Genomic DNA, 21,597 nt, shown 5'->3' with positions numbered 1-21,597 from the left:
ATGCCTTTTTTTTCCCTTTCCCAAGCAGGCTGCTTGCATGGGCTGTTAATTTCAGCCCATCCATCTCCATAAAAGCTGCTGAAGAATGGCTCTTCTGAGCCTATATGGAATGCCTAACTACCCCCCAAGTATCAGTTTTCCTGGCTGGAAAACCACCTGGGCATGCTCCACAGGCAACCAAACATCCCCTGCTCTTTTGCTGCCCCAGCAGTACTCTCAAACCTTGGTTTCAAGCTTTAAGACTCCATTTTCAACCCCTTTTTCCTCCTCAGACTGTATTTTGCAATGCTGTTGAAAATGGACACAACCACCACTCCCATTTCATTGCCACTTACCGGAGAGGATGCACCTGAAGGTTTATGTGACAAGAAATCTATTTTAAGCTCAGCTGAGCAAGATCACTCAGTATCTCCTTTCCTCACACAAAGGATAAACCTCACATTAAAGCCTAGAAACGTGCCCTTTAACTTAACAAAATGCTTTTACTTTAGTCTAAGTCTGTGATTACAGAGTAAACTCTTCCCTGTGAGGTTGGGCAGGCCCTGGCACAGGTTTCCCAGAGAAGCTGTGGCTGCCCCTGGATCCCTGGAAGTGTCCAAGGCCAGGCTGGACAGGGCTTGGAGCAACCTGGGATAGTGGAAGGTGTCCCTGTCTGTGGCAGGAGATGGAAGAAGATGAGCTTTAAAATCCTTTCCAACAAAAATCTTATGATTAATCCCGTGAAGTGGTGCTTCCCAGGGACACCCCCTTCCTGCCCCCACCCCGCTGCAGCTCTGGTCAGTCCTGCACAGAATTGGACACATCAAAGACAACTTTACCAGACCCTTCTGCAGCTAGGGCTGCTCCAGTCTCTCAGTTTAAACTGCAGCTGACCTCTCTCTAATGGGGCTGGACACATCCATCTGCCCCTGGGCTGGAGCCAGCTGCACTCAAGGTGATGCTGGATTTGATTACTGCAGCTCTGGGGGAAACTGGGAACAGCAAACCCCATCTGCCAGACCTCCAAACTGACCCCTAGAGCTCCCTAGGACAATATAAAACACATCCCCCCAAAGTGCAGCAGCCACAGACCCCACTCAGCTCCATCCCCTCGGGTTTCCAAGAAGGGCAGAGCTCACAGCACACCCTGGATGTGAAAACCTGCCAGGAACAGACCTGGATCAGAATGATGAGTTCTTGACTAGTTCTGAAACCAGAAATCACAGCAGAGCCACAACAAACTACATCTCCAAGAACAGAATTTATCAGCCCTGTTGCTTCTCTGCTGATAAAAGTGTATTTTCCCATTGGAAGGTTAAGAAGTGCTTATACTTAATCCTACATACCAAGGCTTGGAATAGTTTTTTTTGCACCAGTATTTCTGAAACATTGGTATCCATTAGTATAAAAAGAACGAAAAATACACTGCACAACAAGCACCTTCCTACTTAAGAGGCTGGCATTAAATTTGGCAAGTGATGAATACACAGCACCATTCAATAACTGCAGTATTTAGGAAAGATCCACATCCCAGATGGAACAAAATAATTGATGATATGTAAACAACAAGATAATTTTAGGATGTTCTGAAAGAAAGCTGATGCCACAAGTTCTGCCTAATACATATTGTGTATTAGGTCAGTATTAAAAAAAACCCAACAAACAAGTCCTGGTGCTATTTTAGTGAATCTTGCAAAACACTTCTATTTCTTTGGAAGCAAAGGCTGTTTTTTAATACCACAGTAATTAGAAAGATGACAGATTCATCGAGGGGTAAAGCACCCACACCAAAAATTAAGATTTCATTAGCACACTTATGGCTGGTTTTGTGGAGAGAAACCTTTTAACATCACATGGGGTGGAGGCTGATGAAGGATTTCAAAAGCTTCTTGTGTCCAGTTCCCTGAGTGGGTTCAAGTCCCTTAATAAAGGATTAGATTATAATTTTAATGGCCTGTTCACAGGCTGTGTGGATTGAAGGCATTTATCTTGTCAAGTTAACAGTCATCTTCCTGTCAGCTGCCTTGCCTACAGCAAGACAAAAAAAAAAAAAAAAAAAAAGCATAAAAAAAAGCAACCTCCCAACCCTGGGGGGGGTGCTTTCAGCACTGGGCAGTTTTTTTTTTTGAGCAAAGATACAAGTCGGCTTTTCTGCTGGAGAAAAAATGCAAGGCAATACTACAGCGTGGCCCTTCCCCACACTCTGCTGCATCACGGGAGAAGGGAGGTGGCCAAGAGGAAAATGCAAAGGATGTCTGAGATGCAGTCAGCCTTTTTTATCTGCAGAAAGCAGACGTGGTCATTAGCAGCAGCTGTGTTTTCAAGTGACAGAACAGCACCGAGCTTTGCCCCAGACTCAGCAGTGGGATGCTCTGTGCAGCCCATCCTGTAGCCAAGGAAAACAAACTCATCCCTGGCCAGTGTGGGAGCCTGCCCTGGCCATCCCCCAGCTGGGAGAGGCTCTAGGCATGGAGGAAGCTTTTCCTTTCAGCCCTCTCCCACTGAAGGCAGGGAATGCGGCGAGCACGGAGCCAATCACAGCAGAACGGATGGCTGGGTCTGCGGCTGGATTAGCCGAGGAGCAGGGCTGGGTTGCTAAGAGAGGCACCTTTTCATGGCAGGGAGGCCTGTTACAGCAATGCTGCTGCACAGGAGCCTCATCCAGCACCCACACAGGGCCCTGCAACAAGCGGGAAGAGCTGCTGGAGAAACAAACTGCCCTTGGGAATGCGAAAATACAGCAGCAAAGGAGATAAAAGCTCAGCAAGTCACACACAGACAACCTCCCCCGAAAAAAAACCTCCTCTGCCCAGAACAAAAGTGCCATCCAGGGAGCTTTTGAAAGCTCTGTTTTTATCTCCTGTGCTTCTCATTATCTTTAATAATTAAGTGTCACCGGGAAGTGGCTGCAGCCTCCTGAAAAGAGGGAAAACAAGAGTCCTGGTACCTATTTCTGGGCTCTGCAACCCCTCCCCTACTTTAGAAAGTGCTTCAGCACTGCTGCCTCCCCCTTTCTGCCTCTTTACTGCTTTCTTTTTTTCCACGTACGTGTGGCCGCAGCCGTTCCTAATAAACTTGAAATGATTTTTCACGACGGAGGCTTCCAAAGGACCAAGGGGTTTTGTTTCAAATCATTCCCAGATCAGCTGCGGATAGCCCTGAGCAAGAACAGGCATGGGCTGTCTCCGGCGTGCTCCTCCATGCAGCAGGAAGCAGGGATGAAAGCAGGCTCTGCTGTAACTGGAACAGGGCATCTGCAGTGCTGCAGGAAAAGGGGGGCCGGGATGGGGACGAAGCGCACGCTGGAGTTCAAGAAAATGCAGAGTTATTTTAGCAACAGGCATTCCATATTGATGGCTTTCTGTGAATTGCCTGGATTCACCATATGCTTATGATTGAGGCATTTTATAGCAGTTAATAAAAAACCCAAACCCACCACAAACCCCACATCCTAAATTTAGGGGAGCTTCCCCCCCCAGCTTCCAAATCCTTAAGGCAGCATTGTGCACTTCATGCATTTCCTCGATGCATTTGAAGTTTTACACAGACTTCTCTCAACATCATCTTTTTATAACACCAGAAGGAGGGATAATTGCAAACACCTCATGATGATTAGTCTTCTGCTTTGAACTTTAATGACGGGCCTTTGGGAGGGTTTTAAGAGTTTACTGAAAACATCTTAAAACTTTAAAGCATAAAATACCCCTCTGTGCAATATTACTGATAGACCAAAGATGAGTATTAAATTCAAAACAATACATTTGAGAGCAGAACCTGGCTTACCCAAACAGCCAGAATGCATTAACCACATTGCATCCCAGGATTTGCAAAAACTGTATGAAATACACACAAGCAGCCTTAGCTTTGCTACAGATATTTAGAAACTAGGGCAAACACAGCCCCTGCAACCCAGAGCCAATTAGTAGAACCATAAAGTGTCCCGGGAGGGATCCACAAGGGTCATCCAAGTCCAACCTCTGGCTCTGAACAGGACACCCAACCACCCCACCCTGTGCCTGGTGTTGTCCAAATGCTCCTGGAGCTCTGAATGGTCACAGTGGGGCTGCGACCACTCCCTGGGGAGCCTCTTCAGTGCCCCAGCACCCTCTGGGGGAAGAATCTTTTCTTGGTATGCAACCTAAACCTCCCTGACACAGCTCCAGCCATTCCCTTGGGTCCCATCCCTGCTCACAGGGAGCAGACTGGAGCTGCCCATGTGCTGCCCCTTAGCAAGAGCTGCAGACCCCGATGAGTCTCCCCCCAGTCTCCTCCAGCTGGACAAACCAAATAGCCTCAACCAGTCCTCAGACAGCTTCCCCTCAAGGCCCTCCACCACCTCTCCTCTGGATGCTTTCTAACAGCTTTATTCCCACTGCTCCATCCCTTTGTCTCTGGCAATGTTGCATCAGCCCCTCCTGCAGCTCCTGCAGAGCAGAGCCCACATGGACTGCGGGACACAAGAACTTTTTTTTTGCCAAGCAGCTTCCTGGGAAGGGCTCCTGGCACCTCTTACAGGGGTGCAGGGCATCAATTAGGTCCAGAAGAAATGCAGGGACTAAACAATTCCTGCCTAGCCCCCCTGGAAGCTGCTTACCACAGCATGGCTGCAGCTTGTATAGGAGCCAGCAAATATTGCACCGATACTTTTAAATCAGACTCCAGCCTGATTACAGCTTAGGGACAGGATTTTAACTAACCTTTAATTATGGGAAATTTTGAAGCCTCTGCTTTACTCTCTCAAGATCATTTGAGACAAAGACTAACAGATGCTGCCATTCCTAGAGGACTGTCTTTAATTTGTTTTTAACCCAAGCTAATGAATACGTTTACTTATACTTTCACAAGAATTGTTTCAGACTGGGAAAACATTAAACATTTGGAAAAGAACAAAGGTTCCCTATTTTAAAGAAACCTGAATTTTGCTGTAAATAATAGGGATTTAGACTCAAACCAGATCCTTCAAAGGTCATTCCTTGGATGGACGTTATCCCTGGCTAAGGACAGAACACCACGGATGCAATCGTCTTTTGCTCTTTCAAATCTCCATGTCAAGACTCAAATTCTGTTTCCCTCTTGACATCAATCAGGCTAACTCCTGTTTCCATGTCCCATATGAGAGCACGGATCACCCTGGACGGGTTGGGTTGGTGTCCCTAAGCCCCTTATGAGGGAGGACCATGTGCACAGGTACCAACATCACTGCAGCTTCGAGCCAACAGTTGAGTTTTGTGTCACTCTTTGTACTGCAGCAAGGACACTCACCCAGCTTCACCTCCCCAGTCCACCAGCACTCCATCATCAAAAAATAATTAAATAATAAAAGTGCAGGCAGTGCCAGCTCTGTGCTGACAGTGGGAAATTTTTCTTTGCCACAACATTGGTTAATTAGAGAGGTGGAAAGGGCCTGGTGACAGTGGCCTCTCTGTGTTGTTTATTTATTTATTTATTTGAAAGTACAGTACAAGCTTTTTTGAGAGGCCTCATGTTTTCTCTGGCTCTGAACAAATGCCATCCCCCAGCACAATCAGCAGCCTGACAGGAACAACGGATGCCAGTGCTGCTGAGCCCTGAATTGCATCCTGCTGGAAGGGGAGGAGTGGGACAGGAATCCAAGAAACTCAGAACCAGGTGTCAGAAACACTACAGGGGTGCCTGCAAGGAGGTGTCTGTGTGTAGTTTAACAGCTAACAGTGACAGAATAATGCAGGGAATAAAAGCAGGCAAGCAGAAGACTTGGAAGCTTATGCTGGTTGTGACATTGCTGGGAGATCCCCAAGAGCCTGGAGGTAGAAGGGAGAGATTTAGAGAGGCTTTTCCCTGGCTCTGTGCAGAGGCAGGATTGTGCACATTCCCTGCAGACAGAGGGGCTGGGAACCGCCTGGAAAGCTGCAGAGACCCCAGACAAAGAACCACTAGGAAAAAGGAAGTTCAGGCAAGCCCTGGGAAGGCAGTTCCACATTCATGCCGATCTACGGCTTTGCTAAAATCAGGAAATGCAACTCCTGCTCCTTCCAACATTCCTGGATTTACAGCACTGAAGACCTCTATTTACAGACACTTATTTGCTGCAGCAAGTTTTCCCAAGCCTGTCACAGATACGAGCTGTATTAAATTTCTACAGCTTCTCTCACAGCTCACTCTACACTTCAGCTCTCCCTCTGCAGCTGTTGACAACAGCCCTGAGAATGGACCCAACTACAGCTCCAGGCTTGCAGGCAGTTTTCTGATGTGTCCATCTCTGTGACAGGATTCACAGACAGAAGTCAGATCAACTGGGCACCAAAACCACAATTCCCCTTGCTTCCAGATGCCAAGCCATGCCAACACCATCTCAGCCGCAAAAGTAGGAATGGGTCCCAATAACAAAAATGCTGGCTACTGTGCCTGGTGCCAGCACTTGATCCCCACCAGCTCCTTTCACAAGCCTCCCTCTCCAGAAGAGCGCTGCCAGCCAAAGCCCTCATCTGACAGGAGCTGATTTTCCCTAAAGCAACACCAGCTCCTTCCTAACTGTGGTCAGAGGTGACTCTGTGCTGTTGCAGGATCCCAGTGCAGCTTTTTTAGCTGCCTTGGGAAAGGTAAAAGTTGTGCCGGCTAAAACCATTTTCCCTCAGTGAAACGTGTGCATTTCAACACGCCGGGATGAACGGTGATTGCGACTGGGGCGAGAATCAATCACAAAAATCCTTTGTTACTTACTGTGGGGTCTGTCCAGAGGGAGCACTTGGCACAGTCCTGGCAGGGTGCCCCAGGAGAGCGGGGGTGCTGGCAGAAGTGGTCGTAGCCGTTGATGGCAGCCCGGCAGAGGTAGCACATCTGGGCGCCGCAGCGGCACGACATGCGGTTACAGCCCTCCGACTTTATCAGGCCCGTCCCACACTTGTGGCATTTCCTAATCCGGGCAGCTGTCATCTTCTCCTCTCTGCAAGATGAGGGAGAATTAGCAAAGGGGTGTTTGCACTCACCAGCCTGTTATAAAATTGCTCTTACACTACCCCAGCGAGGTTTTAACCCCCCTCCTCTTTCCTCCGATTTCATCCACAAGTTCATTGCTGTTTCAAGGAAGTCTGGGCTCAGCTCCACTTGGAGCCAGCCCATGACAACTCTAGAACAAAGTAAGTGAAAAAAAGTCAATCACTGGCTGCATGTTGCAGCTCTGATCCTGGTTTCCATGAGAGCCAAAGCACCAGGCTCTGGCCTGGGAGGAATTTGAGATGCAAGTTCAAGGGCCAAAGGGCACATGGATGCTTGAGCTGGCTGAAGGAAAACACAGCCCAGGAGATAAAGTTCAGGAAAAGCAAACATTTGGCTGTCACCTCTAGCTTTTATGTTTGCCTGTTGCTCTGGCTATAAAGCTGCCATGACCATATAGTTCTTTTCCAAGCCTGGCTGCTATGCTCCAGATTTACTTAGTGTTTGTTAAATTTAAATCAGTAACTGAGAAATAATCACATTTTTCCCCACAGAAGCATTCTCTGTTCTCTAAGCTTCCCTTCACACATTTTGCAGAGGTTATTGCTTTAGGTCTAAGGGATGGGTTTTCATCTAACTGGACAAAGGACAATCCTTGTCCTTTGTCCAGGACAAAGCTCAATCCTTGTTCCCAAAGGACACCCTGGCAGGGACACACACTCCAGCACAGGCTCAGCTCACAGCAAGACTATTTTGGAGCAGAAATGAAGAAAGGCTTGGTCATTTAATTAAAAGACTTAAGAATATAAATTATCATCCTGAGGGCCAATTTTCTGACCGCTGGAGATCACGTTACACTTTAATTCACAACCTAGAAGTGAAATTTGATGACAGCAGAGCAAAGCCAGAGTGTTTTCATGGAGGGAAGCACAATTCTTCTGACACTGGGGAAGAATCATCCTTAGCCAGGCATCTCCACCCAGCTGCTTCAGTGCATCTGCAAAGTTAACAAATGTTTGGAGATGGCAGGGAGGTATTTTTGAGGACCACAGCAGCAAACCGGGCTACAGCACAGCCCCACAAACTGCTCCATCAGCACAACCAGAGGAGCACGGAATGGTGAGGTGGGAACTTCCCAGCCTTGAAGACACCCAAGGTTCCCACACAGCTATACCCAGCATAACCTGCACCTAGGCATGTGGAGATGTGCTAAAAATAAACATAAAAACCCAACTTGAGAGTGACTTTCCTTGGAGCTGCAGCTGCTCTTCCCTCCACCACTGAACAGGATGCTGTCAATGCAGATTTTTTTTTGGAAACTTTGAGCAAGGCAGGAAGTTTAGCCTGAACTCCAGCTGGGCTTCCCTTTCCTTATGCAGGGCTTCAAAAGGAAGTTTTTATTGTATTGAGACAGACTCCTCTATCCACAGACAAAATCAGCTGAAGGTTTTCAAACTGGTTGGTTTTCTTTTTTTCCTTATTAAGGACATAACTCATTTCTCCTCCCTCTCATCCCTCTTTCCTACAGGGAAAGGATCAGCAGAGGAAAAAAAGTCATATCAAATCTGTAAAGATTTTGTTCTGAATTAGGGAATATGGGATGAGCAAGCAACAGTCATTCAAATCCCAGTGGTGGAGCTTTCCAACTTCCACTCATACCAGACAGACTCTAAATCAGAGAGGAAGGGATTGGGCAACGTGGGCAAGTCCCACTTGGCTGCACTAGACATTCAGCTCCATGGCTGAAAATGCCCTTGTTTCCTAAAGGCAGAGGATTTTGTCATTTACTGTAGATCAGAGAGAAATCAAACTGCAAAAGATTTTAGGGTAACAGTCAGGATTTACATCTGCATATTTCAAAATGTGACTGCACTTTCTAACAATTCCTACAAACTGGTTAGAAACAGGCAAGCGCTTCTGGAGGAACACACATCATCTCCCACAAAGCAGCAGCTGAGCAAACAGTGCAGGTCCCCACTCCAGATTTTCAAAGGCTGTGACTCAATCCACTCCTCTGCCTCCCTCCCTTCTTCCCCCAGCAATGCTAATGGGGGTTTCTCACCTCGGAGAAGGACCAGGTGCCAGCCTGCAGACACTGGGCCAGCCAGAGGAGCAGGCTGGGCTGGTGACAACTTTCCCACGTTCTCAAATTGCCAGCTGGATCTGCTGCCAAGTATCTTTCACAGACAGAAATCCCACCGGGGAGCCATCTGACCCCTCAGCTCTGCCATCCCCGAGACCTTCCAGTGACAGCCAGCAGAAACTGAGGGACAAGGTACTGTGATTCCCAGCTCATCCACCTCCCTGTTTTGCCCTGGTTGTGGAGATTCACTTACATGGATGTCCTGTATTTGATATCATCCTTCTCAGCCAGCTGCTCGCAGGTGAGATTCATGTGCTCCTTCCACAGCCCCTGGCACTTCCGACACGTTTCCTGAGGAGGATAACAAATATTAAAGGAAGAAAAAAATAAAATAAAGACCCAGCAAACCTCTAACAGCTTTAAGAACTGTAAAAATTCTCTCATCAAGATGCAGGTTCTCAGGTGAGGGTGGGGCTGGCAGGATGGTACAGTGGTCTGCAGGTCTGTCCTCTGTTGGAGACTAAACGCCTTCCCAAGGCACAAGAAAATAGATATAAAACGAATCCATAAATCTTAAGCACCTAAAACTCATGGGACAGCTACCAGGTCCACCAGTCACAACTGAGACTGCAGAGGTAAAAACGTGGTGCCAAAGAATATCAAGTTCATTTGTTTCCTGATCAAAATCCTCCACCTTCGTACAAAGGACTTGTAATTCCACCATTGATGGAAACCCTGCAGTTCCATCAAAACCTCAGCTTCACCAGGTGTACAAGCAAATACATATATATGTATGTGTGTGTAGTTTTGCAAAATCTCTCAAAATAAATTATCAAACAGCTAAAACCACAAACATCAATAAAACAGAGGTGGAATATAAACAAATATTTATAAACTTAACCAGAATAGCCGGACTAAACTTAGAGCAAGTGGCTGAACTCTCTTGTTCTTGCAAATTCTTTAGCAACAAGGCTCTAATCCAGGACTGGTAAAGTTGCATGGAGCAGGATTGCTGTGGAGGCACAATTGAGAAGGGAGCTCGGATCAACACCGGGATCAGAGCTGATTTTTTCAGTTGGTAGGGCAAAGAAAACAATTTCGTTTTGGGTCAAACAAGAGATTTTTCCTTTAATTTGCAGAAGATTCAAAAACATCTAGACCAGACTTGAAAAAGGTACATGTTTTATGATCCAACTGTTTCATCTTCAGGATGGCTGGACTTTTAGATCCAATCTTCCCCCTGGCAGAAAAACCCATCTGGCTATGCATCATCCTTCTCCCCTGCACACCAGAAAAGGTCCCAAAAGAGCTTTGCCCAGCCCTGGTCTCACTATCAGCAAAATATGACCACAGCAGAGACAGATCTTACTTGACTGCATTACCTTCATTTTATTTTAATGAAGAAATTGGACGTTTATGTGAGATATGAAAGAAGAAAATGCTTCAAGACACACGTAGGCAGCAACACTCTTTTGATCATGAATCAGACAAACAGGATGAAGGCCAAATCTTCCAAGGAAGCCACCCCAGGAGGGGGGATGCAAAACGGGGCCTTGTTTGTATCTGTGCTCACTGGGAGATGCCCAACTGCTCGTGCTTTCATCTGGAGAATGAAAGGCTCCTGGGCCTGGCTGGTGAGCTGGACATGTTTGCAGACAGCAGGGTAAGGGCTGGAGCAAGCATGGAGCCGAGCCTGTGACTGCATCCCAAAACTCAGCAGAGGATTTTGTGATCACTCACCTTGCAAATGCACTCCTTGGCAGGCAGGCACTGGTTTTAAGGGGTAGTAAATGCCTCGGGTTCTATTGATTCTCATCAATCATTCATCACACACTGTGTTTTCCTGCTAAAGCTGTTAAAACAGGCACCATTTTGTGTGCATTTTTGGCAGGCCACATCTGGCTGTTGGCAGCACAGGAGGATCACATTGGAGCTGTTCACATACCTCCATGAGGACCCACCTTCCCCTTCACTCCAAACACCTGGCCACATGCCATTCTGAGATCAAAAGTGCCTTAGGTTGTTTTTTTTTAAATGTACACCAAGGGTTAAAAAGAGGCCTGTTACACAGAACCCGCTTCCACACGCCAGCAACAGAGATTTAACAGCTTTTTGCCAGGAGGGCTGGCACATTTTCCAGCCAGGAGCCTGCTATTCCCAATTACTTAATTCCAGGAGCCTCCTCTGCTGCCCAAACGATGCCCTGCTGAAGCAGATGGTGCCACTTAGACCCTCATCCCCTTTTGCTCCTGCCTCCAGCCTGGTGGCTATTGGAAACAATGCTCTCCTTGGAGCCCAGGCTGCTGTTATTTGCCAAACAGTTGTCTCCTGCACTCAGGAAAAGGGATTTCTGTGCAGGCAAGGAGAAAGGAAGAGGTAGGGCCATGTGGATTCCTGGGATGACACGACAGGAGGTATCCAGTTCCCCGTGTGACTGTGGCACAGCAGGGGCCACCGCAGCTGTGCACATTTCTGGGATCCCTCCCAAGTTGTGTTGTCCTCAAGGAGCTGCAAACCCACAGGCAGCTGTGCCTGTGCCAATGCACCCCGTGAAGGGGACAGTCCTGTGGTTTCCTGAGTGTCACCTGGTGCTGCCTCTGACTGAGCCACGTCCTCTCCACGGCAGCCTTGGGATATGCACCATGCACGTGTCATTAGCAGAACCTACTGTGATTTTTTTCCCCTTATTCTACCCAAAACAATGGCCCATTATTTGATCCCTTCACACAGAACTGGGGAAGAGGCCCATGGTTCAGACAACAACTACTGCTCTGGTACCACAGCTAAGCTCACAGCCCTTGCCCAGGAAAAGTGACCTTTTTAAATTTCTACTGAGTCAAACCCAACCCACTTGGCTGATGATGGTCTTGCACGTCTCACAAAATGACAATTCTGAACTCTACAATTTCCACAAAATTTCCATTTTTTCTTTTACTGCAGAATCAGCCCTTTGTTTGATAATGGAAGATACTCTCCCATTGTCACATTAATTAACCTAAACATGCAGTGGAATAGTTGATTTTTTGCGACCAACCTAGATTATTTCCATGGGAAGAGCAGCACTCGGCCCCAAGACTGGCTACAGCAATATAAGGCACCACCTAAAACCACAGAGGGAAAAAGTCCTTCCCAGTCCTGAAATCACCTACTCCAAGTGTAGTGGCCAAAAAGCAACTCAGTCCACCAAAATAAAGATCCTTCCCAACTTCTTCAGCACTTGGTCCCTTAGCAAACCCTGCTGTTTGGGTAGGGGCACCTGTGTTTTACCTTTATCAGCATTTCAGCTGAATGCATCATTTTTTGGATGCTGAGAATTCCATGAGTACTCCTGCCTTCTCCCAGCTCACTCCTCCTCACAGGCAGGCACAGCTAAGGCAGCTCCTCAGGTGCTTTAGGTGCTGAAGAAGCCTTGGCAGTAGGAAACTGCTCCAAACCAGGCATGGAGACAGGAGATTAAGAATCTGCTGCCGGTTACATCTGCCCCAGCTTGGCAGGGAGCCTGGGACAGTCCATGACTGCTGCACAGGGCCAGGGAGGATGTGATGGAGAGGGTGTTTAATCGCACCCTGTAATCTCCTCACTGTACATCTGTTCAAGGCAGTGGCCCTGCTTCCTCTCGCTGCCTGCCAGGAAGCAGCCAGGATTAACACAAACATGTTTGGGTTCAGGAGGATCCTTTGTTCCCAGGGTCAGTAGTGGATGTGCAGCTTTCTGTGCTCAGGGCCAGCCTGGCCAAGGGTGGACACTTGGCTTTTAGTGTGGGCAGCACAATCCTTCAACACCCTTGTTAATTGTCCCAGTACATAATGAAGGTGGCAGGAAGTGTTTTGTATGAATTTACCGCCTTTCTCAGCACTTCTGCTGGTACTTCCAATGGTTGATACAGTTCTAAACACACCCAGACTTTTTCCCCACTCTACCATCAACTAAAAATAACTCTCCAAAGTCCATCCCACTCATCAGGGGGGCAAAAATACCAAGTAATCAACTTTTCCTTGCCAGTCTCCACATTCTCTTGGCCACGGTCAGTAACAGAAATCACTTTTCCCAACTGCAACCTAAACAAATGCCACATGGACAAAAACATCAGATGATCCGCACAGATCCCAGCCCGACTGCCCACGGCATTCCCAGTGCCCCTTTGTACCGTAGGAGTTTACACAGAGCCATTTACTGACTGAGCAAAACGCAGGGAGGGTGGAGGAAACTCGATTTAAACAACAACAGGCGACGGCCCCGGCTGTCGTCACCGCCCTCTGCTCCCAGTGGTGGCTCTGAGCCCCCCTCAGCTCTCCATATGCTGGGTAATTAAATCCTTGTGCTGCCACAATTCCCTGCATCCCCCAGGAAGGGTGAGGGGCACGCTCCAGCAGTCTCTGCCCATGGCACACGTGGGGATGTTGGCTGACAGGGAGGTGAGGCAGCCCGGGACAGAGCCCCAGTGATTGATTCGCTGTTTCCTCCTGTTCTCGGACATGCAATAGCACAGGCTGACCCCAAACAGGCTGAGCTTTACCCAAAAGCAGATGCGAATGCAAGTGCCTCAGAACAGCACCTCAGGGCCAGTATGTACTGTGCTGCTTTAATTAAAGAGCAGCAATTCCCAACCAGATGAGTTAATGGCAAAACAAAGAACCACAGAGTCTTCCTCCCTGCAAACTCTCACTGTCCATAAAGCAGCACTGACCTTAGCTAAAAATCGATGCAGAAGTGGCTAAATGAATACAACCTTTAAACATGGATAAGCTCTCATGAACACACTCCTTCAGGGTTGTTCCTGGGATTTCCTATATGTTAAGCTGGGATAAAGAGGCTGTAATCCACCCCAAGACAATCCATTTGGGTAAGAGATGCCTCTTTAGAGACGTACAAATACCCAGAACAAGGAGGGGTGACCCCAACTCCACAGATTCCCGACCACCCCAGTGAAGGGAAATCTTCTCAGCATGAATTGTGTGACAATATTCTGGTCCTGGAGCTGCACACAGTGGGCACAATGGGCAGCAGGTACCAACCCCAAACACAAAATGCAGGCAGGGTGGAGAAAGGAGTGCCATGCCTTGGAAAGCTGACAGAGCAAGCAGCTGGGAGGACACGTGTGGGTTTGCGGGTGTGGAGCTCCCCCGGGAGCAGGGCTGATCCCCAGGCAGCGCTGCCGCTCAGCGGCGGCCGCTCACACGGCAGGGACCCGGAGCAGGAAGGGAAACGGGAAAAAACAGAGGTTTCCTCTCCTGAGCACGGCCCCGAGTCCTCCTGAGAGTGGAGAGGTCACAGGGAGAAATAAAGCAAAGGCACAAGCTTGGATTAGGCTGTAAGAATGTGCTGGGGGATAATAATAGAGACCTAAGAGTGACTGGGAGTTAAAGACTGGATGAGGAAAACATGCATTTATATCTAAAACCCACCAAGAATCATAGAACAGAATCATAATTATTAAGATTGGAAAAGATGTCCATTGAGTCCAATCTTTAAGCAGGGTAATTAAAGCATTTATACAGCCATATATTAAACCCCATTACAAAAAAAGATGAACTAAACCAATGTCTTCTGTTTTGCCTGTTCTTGTTAAATTGAGCATATTTTAGTCCCACACATCTCTAAGATACTGGAGATACTCAGTACTCTTTTCCTTCAAGTTTGGTTCCCATGAAGGTTTGGGTTGTCTCTGTCAGAATCCCAGAACCAGAAATGTGTGGTCATTCTCACCTCTTGCCTAAATCACTAGTACTATCTCATATCTGTAATTCAGAAGCTTCTCAGACACACAGACCAAACCAACATAAGCTTTTCCCTCCCCAGAGTTTGACTGTAAAAGGCCAGAACAGCTGCTGGTGTGGGTGAAGTGGTTAGAGACCTATGAAGCAAAAATATCTGCAGCTTCACACAAGAAATGCTGCTCAGCATCACAGCCCCTGTGGCTGGCCAGAGGTGGAAACAGCACTAGCTCAAGAAATTGCTCCTTGATCTCACACTCAGGGTAACCAGAGTATGAGAAACAGCTCTTTCATGGAGAAAGGTCATACTCAATTTGAACTTGAACAAAACTATGCTTTTTTTTCATTCTCTGGAATGTTTATAAAGAAGTATGTTTGTTTCAAAGCTACTTTCTTTCAAGCTCCAGGGCTGTGAGAAATACATCAAAAGGTGCAAGCAGCAGGTTGGCTGCAGAAAAGAACACTGGAGTATTTGCATCACACATCCATCGCACCAGGATGCCTTCCCCTGAGCTGAGAAACAAGTGTTTCTCACAAGGATAAGCTCTCCTCACCAAAATTATATTTTTGTTTTTTTCCCAAAAGCTTGTCCCCAGCCCTGAGCAGGTTGGTGTCACACAGAGCATCTCTCCAGATCAGCACACTGAGAAGTCTGGCTACAGGGGGGACTGTGACATACCCAGAGGTCATCACCCACCAACCTGAGTCCACCTGCAGTGCACGTAGAGGAGAACACTGCTGGACCAGTTTAGAAAGGCAGGTTAAATATATCCTGGGACCTCACACCGACTGTGTTGGCTAAATCACTATACCTGAGGTCATATCCCTCCTTCCCAGGGAAAAAGTTAAGAGAAACCCAGCGCAGGCTACTGGAAACACATCTGTAGCTGTCAAGCACAGCTTTGAGATCTGTTGGACTGATTGCAGATAACAGCTATTGCCTTTCCAGCCAAGGTAAATAATTAAATACTAGCAGAGGAGTTCAAAGCCTCAGCAGCTGCCCCCTGCTGCCCTCCCCCAGTGCACGCTCCCCTACTCAGTTCAGCAGAGCAGATCCAGGAGGTTATCCATGTAATCCTCTGCACAATCTCAAAAAAAAGGGATGCTGCTTCCAATAGCTGCAACACCAAGTGATGAAATCTGACTGTGGAACTGGTGGAAACAATAGAGACCTTGGGAGAGGCACAGGTTCTGAGTTCAAGACAAGCAACTTGATTTTAAAAAGGATAACTCCGGAAGGTCACCCAGGGGTTGCACCCAGGGATGCCAAGAATGTAAAGGGTAACAAAAGCGAGGTATGTTATTTGCAAAGGTACCTGCTAACGATGCATTGTGAGACTGAGGGGAGGAACAATTACTGAAGTTAATTTTGAAACTTCCCTCTTACACCACCACATGATAAACAAATTCTTCCATCACCCCACCCCAGACACAAACCCCTACCCTTTGGGTAGCAGAACCTAGAGAGAGCCTCCTCCTGGTCCAATTTTTTCCGTGTTTTTTTCTTCCCCTACAGTTTCCCAGATTTTGTTACAACATAAACAGATCAGCAAGAGGAACTCTGTTTGAGATGTCCTTTCCTCCATCAAAAATTGCATGGAGACTCAGGTTTATATAACACACCTACAACCCTTTTTAAGGAGTCCTTGCATTATAGCAATTTTGATGGTAATTTAGCAGAATTAACACTCCTTGTTTTCAATTTTGAGCCTTTTAACTGCAATCCCTACCTACAACAGAAGTTCACTCCAGATCATCACAACCCCAGCAAGGGATGGGGGAAGGTGAACTGATGCTGGTAAACAACTTTGGTCTGGGTACAAATCCACCCTCAGACATTGGGCAAGCACAGCTTGTGTTGCCTGGGAAATGAAACCCAAATGAGAGAAAACCCCCAAAGTAAGGAGTTCCCAGCTTTAAACAGGCCAGACTAAACAAAAACAAAAAGAAAAAATGCTGGGGAATGAGCAAGGATAGAGAAAACAGAATGCAAAGAGATAACTGGCCTTCTTGAAAACTCAGAAATTCAGATGATTTACTGCTTTAATGCCTATGTACTTAATTTACTTCTTGCCTGCTGCTCCCCACATGAACACTGTGCAGACAGGACACATTTGCACCCCTGAACTGAACCACAGGGCAGCCAGCCCTGTAACTGTAATATTTATAGCAACAATATTTACCACAGATGCATGAAAATGGCTCTGTGAACCACTAACCTTCATCTTGCACCTTCACAAAGGTGACACTGAGTCATCTGTGGCTTGTTTGCTGTGTTTAAAAAAGGCAGTGGAGAAACCAAAACCCACGGCCCTGGAGCAGTCTGCTGGAACCTCTGAAAAAGCCAAAATGACCGAGTGGTGCCACGTGGTAAAAGAGTTCACACCTGAGCTCCAGTACAGAAATGCATTGGATTTCCTGCAGCATGAAACCTACTATTCTGTACAAGTATTTGAATAACAGTAACAATAATAAAATATATCAAGCAGACAAGTATACAGCAAAACAAAGCAGAAGACTAATCAGGGAAACAGATGTGCTGGCAACTTACTGATTCCACTTACAGAGCCCCTGGGTGATGTTCCCACTCCCTCTTGTACTTAAAGCACCCACCAGCTGAGCCTGGGTTTCTGTTTGGTGAAGAAGTGGTGAAAAAACCCTCAAACCCACAATTTGTGGGTGTTTTTCAAAGTTCTGGTAAGGTCGTTTGGCCCTGCATGATGCAATGTGCCTTCCCAAGGCTGCAGAGAACAGAGGGACACTGGGAAGAATTCACCAGACCCACAAGGAGCCAGGCAAAAAGGACAGAGCCACCTAAGGCCACTGAGCCAAGTGGCTACTGACCCCAGACCAGCCTAATCTTGACCAAAGCTGATCAAAGCCTCCTTAACTCCCGTGGGGAGACGGGCAGCTTAATGGAGCAGGGCTGCAATGTCCTGCCAAACGAGGGTAATTCAGGACATGTTTTGTCTTCTAAGTAGAAAAATTGTTTAACCTGTAATTTAATTTTCAGCTAAGTCACATAATCCCTTTCAACTCACTTTTTTTATTAGTTGCGGAAAAAAATGCAGGGCTTGGAAACGCTTTGGAGTAAGAGAAAAAAGCCACCTCAGATCTGCAGACATTGAAGCTAAGCTGAGTTAGCAACTCCAAAGGGAGCCTTTGCACCTGCAGCAGCTCTGAGCAACAGCTGGTAATGCAGCAAGACAAGCTGAGTTCTGCACAGCCATGTGAGACCAGGCAGGAGAGGCTGAGAAAAAGAGGCCAGGAACAGCTCCTGGAACCCCTGCAAGGTTTGTGGGCTCCCAGAACTGTGTGGGACACAGACCTACACTACAGGAGTGAGCCTGGAACAGCACCCTGCAGCCTCGGCGTTGTGAAATCCCCAGTGGAGAGTTCCCTTTCTGCTGTGCTCACCAACACCCATCAGACAGACCAGTTCCTCTCTTCCCCTGCATGAGCACATGAGTTTAATTAAGCACGCTGCTCAATGATTTGCATGGCATGACTTGTCTACAAACCAGAGATGTTGTAAGCCTGTTATCTGTAAATGCAGAAAAACCCTCAAAACCCCCAAAAAGCACAAGCCACCTCATCTCCAGGGATCTCTGAGACCCAGCTCATTCCCAAGCAGCAACAGTAATTTGTGCCATGACCCAACTACAACAGCGAAACAAACTGGAATATTTCATGCTGTGCTGCTAATGACAATTCAGTTTTGAGGGAAGAATCCTTGGTTCAGGAAAAAGCCACCCCAGGCCACAGAGGAATGATGCTCCTGGTGCAGCATGGGGGTCCACTGATCACCTTTACCACACACAAATCATCTCCCTCCTCCTACACCCATACAGGAGGAAAAAATACAAGAACTGCAAGTACACAGAGCTTTGGCATGGCTGGATATGAGTAAGGACCAAAACTGGTGTTGTTGGGTTATGTTTCCAAAGGATGGATTATTAAACTATGCTGTACATGCAGTCCCTCTGAAAGGATTAAGCCCAACACCCTCACAGGGGTACAAGCCACAGACAAGAACGCAGAGGGTGGGATCCCCAAAGATTAAATCCACCATTTTGGCAGCACAAGTGAGGTATTTAGACACAGACCGGTTTCAGCCATTTCCCCAGCCTCGAAGCAACTTCCAGATCCTGTTCTCATTTTCCCAGGATGTCTATTGTGAAGACAAGGATAGGCAGGAAAAAAGAAAAAAGCATGATCACAAACACACCACCATTAAAACAGAGTTGAAGAACATCCGGATGCTACTGAAAACCACTTCCAAAGTGGCTCCCCAGCAAGTGGAGAAGCATTTAGCTCCTGCTGACCAGTTAACGACCCTGGGGAAGAGGTTTTCCATGGCAGCAAACCCCACTGTCAATCAGCAAGGAATGGAAACACCTTTCTCCAAAAGAGAAGTCCCAACTGTATCCCTGCAACTGGACACTGATCTAGTGAGGAGTTGCTGGAATGAAACAATACTGGGAGGATCACAAGAGACTCTCCTAACCAGTTACTGTCTTTTTTTTTTTGTGTCTCTCAAGTGCCACATAAGAACCAAAAATAAAGCGCCAGCCAATAGGTATTGCATGGAAGAAACATGAGCTGTACCACTTAAAAAAGGAGCAGTTTAACCGAGTGCCAAATGAGCCATTTGCAATAACCTAGTGAAAGAGGATATGAAGCACTTTTGAGCAAGAAACAGGAGACTGACTTTAATAGAAAAATACTTTTAAGGTTCAAATTCATCAAACCATTTATAGCCAGGGATGATTTGTAAAAGACATTATTGGCTGACAAAGCTGGCTTTTGGCTGTCCAAGCCATCAGCAATTACCACCCAGAGGGACTTTACCTGTTCTCAGCTAATGAGTGACACCAGTGCCAAACACCAGGCATAGACATTAACTGGGGTAGAAAATGGCTCTTCAGGGTTCAGGAAGAAAACTATTCTGAGACATCCATAAGAAGCCAAGACATTTCACTTGGTGTAAAGGAGACTGTAGAGAATAAGTGTGTATTGTTCTCCCGTGCTTATCTAGACTCAATCAACGTTATCTAAACTCAATCAGATACTGAAAACCATCTTGGGTTTGGACCAGATAAACCTCTCCCCATGAAATTAAGGGGAATCACAATTCCTAATTGCTGTCTTAAGCAACAAGACTGAAAAATCTATTGCACCCTTCAAACAAACAAACCCATCACCTCAGGGTCGATGTCGTAACTGGCTTTATTTTAGCCTAGAATTTGCTATGTTGCAAATCCATCCCCACCCACTGGGCTCTGGTAAGACCAGCCCCTTCCTCCTGCCCGACTTCTTGCTTCCCACTTCTGACCCAGGATTTTATTGCAAAGGGAAACCAGACTTATTGGCCATAAAAGGAAAAGACCCATCTGTCACATTTCTGTAGAGGGGACTCAACTAAGAGGAACTTCAGTGACTTCCTTAAAACTCCGGAAACACCAGAGGCCACTGCTGTCCCCCCTTATAAGGATTAAGGGGCTTTTCTCCCGCTTCCGTCAGGGATGCACGTGGGCACCAGCACAGTGGAGCAGCACAGATGTCTCATTCTGAAGGAACACAAAAGGGAAGGGAAAGAAAAATAACAGCAGCAGCAAACAGGCAGTTCAGGGAGTTCTACCCCAGGCTCCCCTGCTCTGTGAGGGCACTGCAGATGCATCCTTTTCCTTAGTGACCCAATATGCTCCTTTCCACACAATCCTACTGATATATCTGCTGGAATGAACAAGTTGAACATTTCATTTACATCAAGAAGGCAATGTTTGTGTTTGCTTAACAAACCTCTAGGTTTCTTCCATCAGATAATATATTCTGAATTCCTGAGCTCAACTACGGGTATGCTCAATTGAAAAATAAGGGGACTCAGAAGTTATTTCATTCAGGAACATTACCTTCACTTTTTTTTTTTAATTAAAAAACATTCTTTTACATTTACACCACTAACCACAGCCACACTTAAACTCACTTAACACACAGATGAAGGTGAGATGCCCCTGCACTGAAAAACCACTCGCCAGCAGCACACTGAACTTCGTGTTTCAGATATATCAATGAAAAACGCTGACAGGGCAATTTTATTTTTGTTTCACTTTCAGAATCACATGAAACAATGCAGCAGTATTGGGTGGAAACCACAAAACAGATTATGAGCCCAGAAGTAAAAGTTAACCTGACCCTGTTTGTCAGGTCTTAACAGCACAATGGTGCTTGGGGGAAAAAAGTCAGTGTGATGCTCACAGGGGATCTTAAAATCCCAAAACATCACTTATTGTAGCTTTTTTTTGGGGGGGAGGTTTTTATTTCTGAGGAAACTACATAGTTGGAGCTTCATAATTTTAGGGTAAGCCAAGGAATCACTGATTTGTAGTTGCAGTGGCTCCACATGCATGAATGGTGCCTCTCCCGCTCCCAGCACCAGCCTCTTAAACCAAAAGAGTTTCAGTCAGAAGGGAAAACCAAAGAACACAAGATGTCCTCCTCCCCTTTATAACAAAGAAAATTCTGCTCTGCCCCACACCAGACTTTAGAACAAAGTGCTTCACTCTGGGTAAAGTCTCCCACTGATCTCCAGGAAGTCTGACTAGTAGAGCACATTCCAATATTTATCTTCAATTTCATTTATCCATGTTCAGGTACATAAACTGAATCGTTGGTAACACATTCTAGAACTCAGTACCTTTGTGAAAGGGTTTGGTGTGGTGGGTTAGATGCTGCCCAGCAGCCAGCCAAAGAGCCTCAACCCTCTCCCCTTTTTTTAATACATAAATACTATTGCTTGACTTTCCAGGAGCACAAAGAAGGCAGAACGGGAAACAAAAACTTCACTTTTTGGTTTTGACCACCAACCTAGAACCTCTCCCTTGGAAGAGCAGTTTTTCAGGAGTAGCT

At 46.7% G+C, this 21,597-nt stretch overlaps 1 protein-coding gene across 1 annotated transcript in view; it reads right to left on the bottom strand.

The window, feature by feature from the left end:
* Positions 1–21,597, bottom strand: part of RNF216 (ring finger protein 216) — a 69,548-nt gene that overhangs the window by 5,093 nt on the left and 42,858 nt on the right. The window contains exons 14-15 of the mRNA XM_062503524.1: positions 9,228–9,325; positions 6,679–6,901 (exon numbers count right to left, since the gene is read on the bottom strand). Of these exons, the coding sequence (XP_062359508.1) occupies positions 6,679–6,901; positions 9,228–9,325 (321 nt within the window). The remainder of the gene's footprint in view (positions 1–6,678; positions 6,902–9,227; positions 9,326–21,597) is intronic.

This window comes from Cinclus cinclus, chromosome 16 (assembly GCF_963662255.1).
Source record: "Cinclus cinclus chromosome 16, bCinCin1.1, whole genome shotgun sequence".
In the NCBI taxonomy this organism is placed as follows: domain Eukaryota; kingdom Metazoa; phylum Chordata; class Aves; order Passeriformes; family Cinclidae; genus Cinclus; species Cinclus cinclus.
The sequence above is the reverse complement of the archived record's forward strand: the minus strand, read 5'-3'. Positions and strand labels throughout refer to the sequence as shown.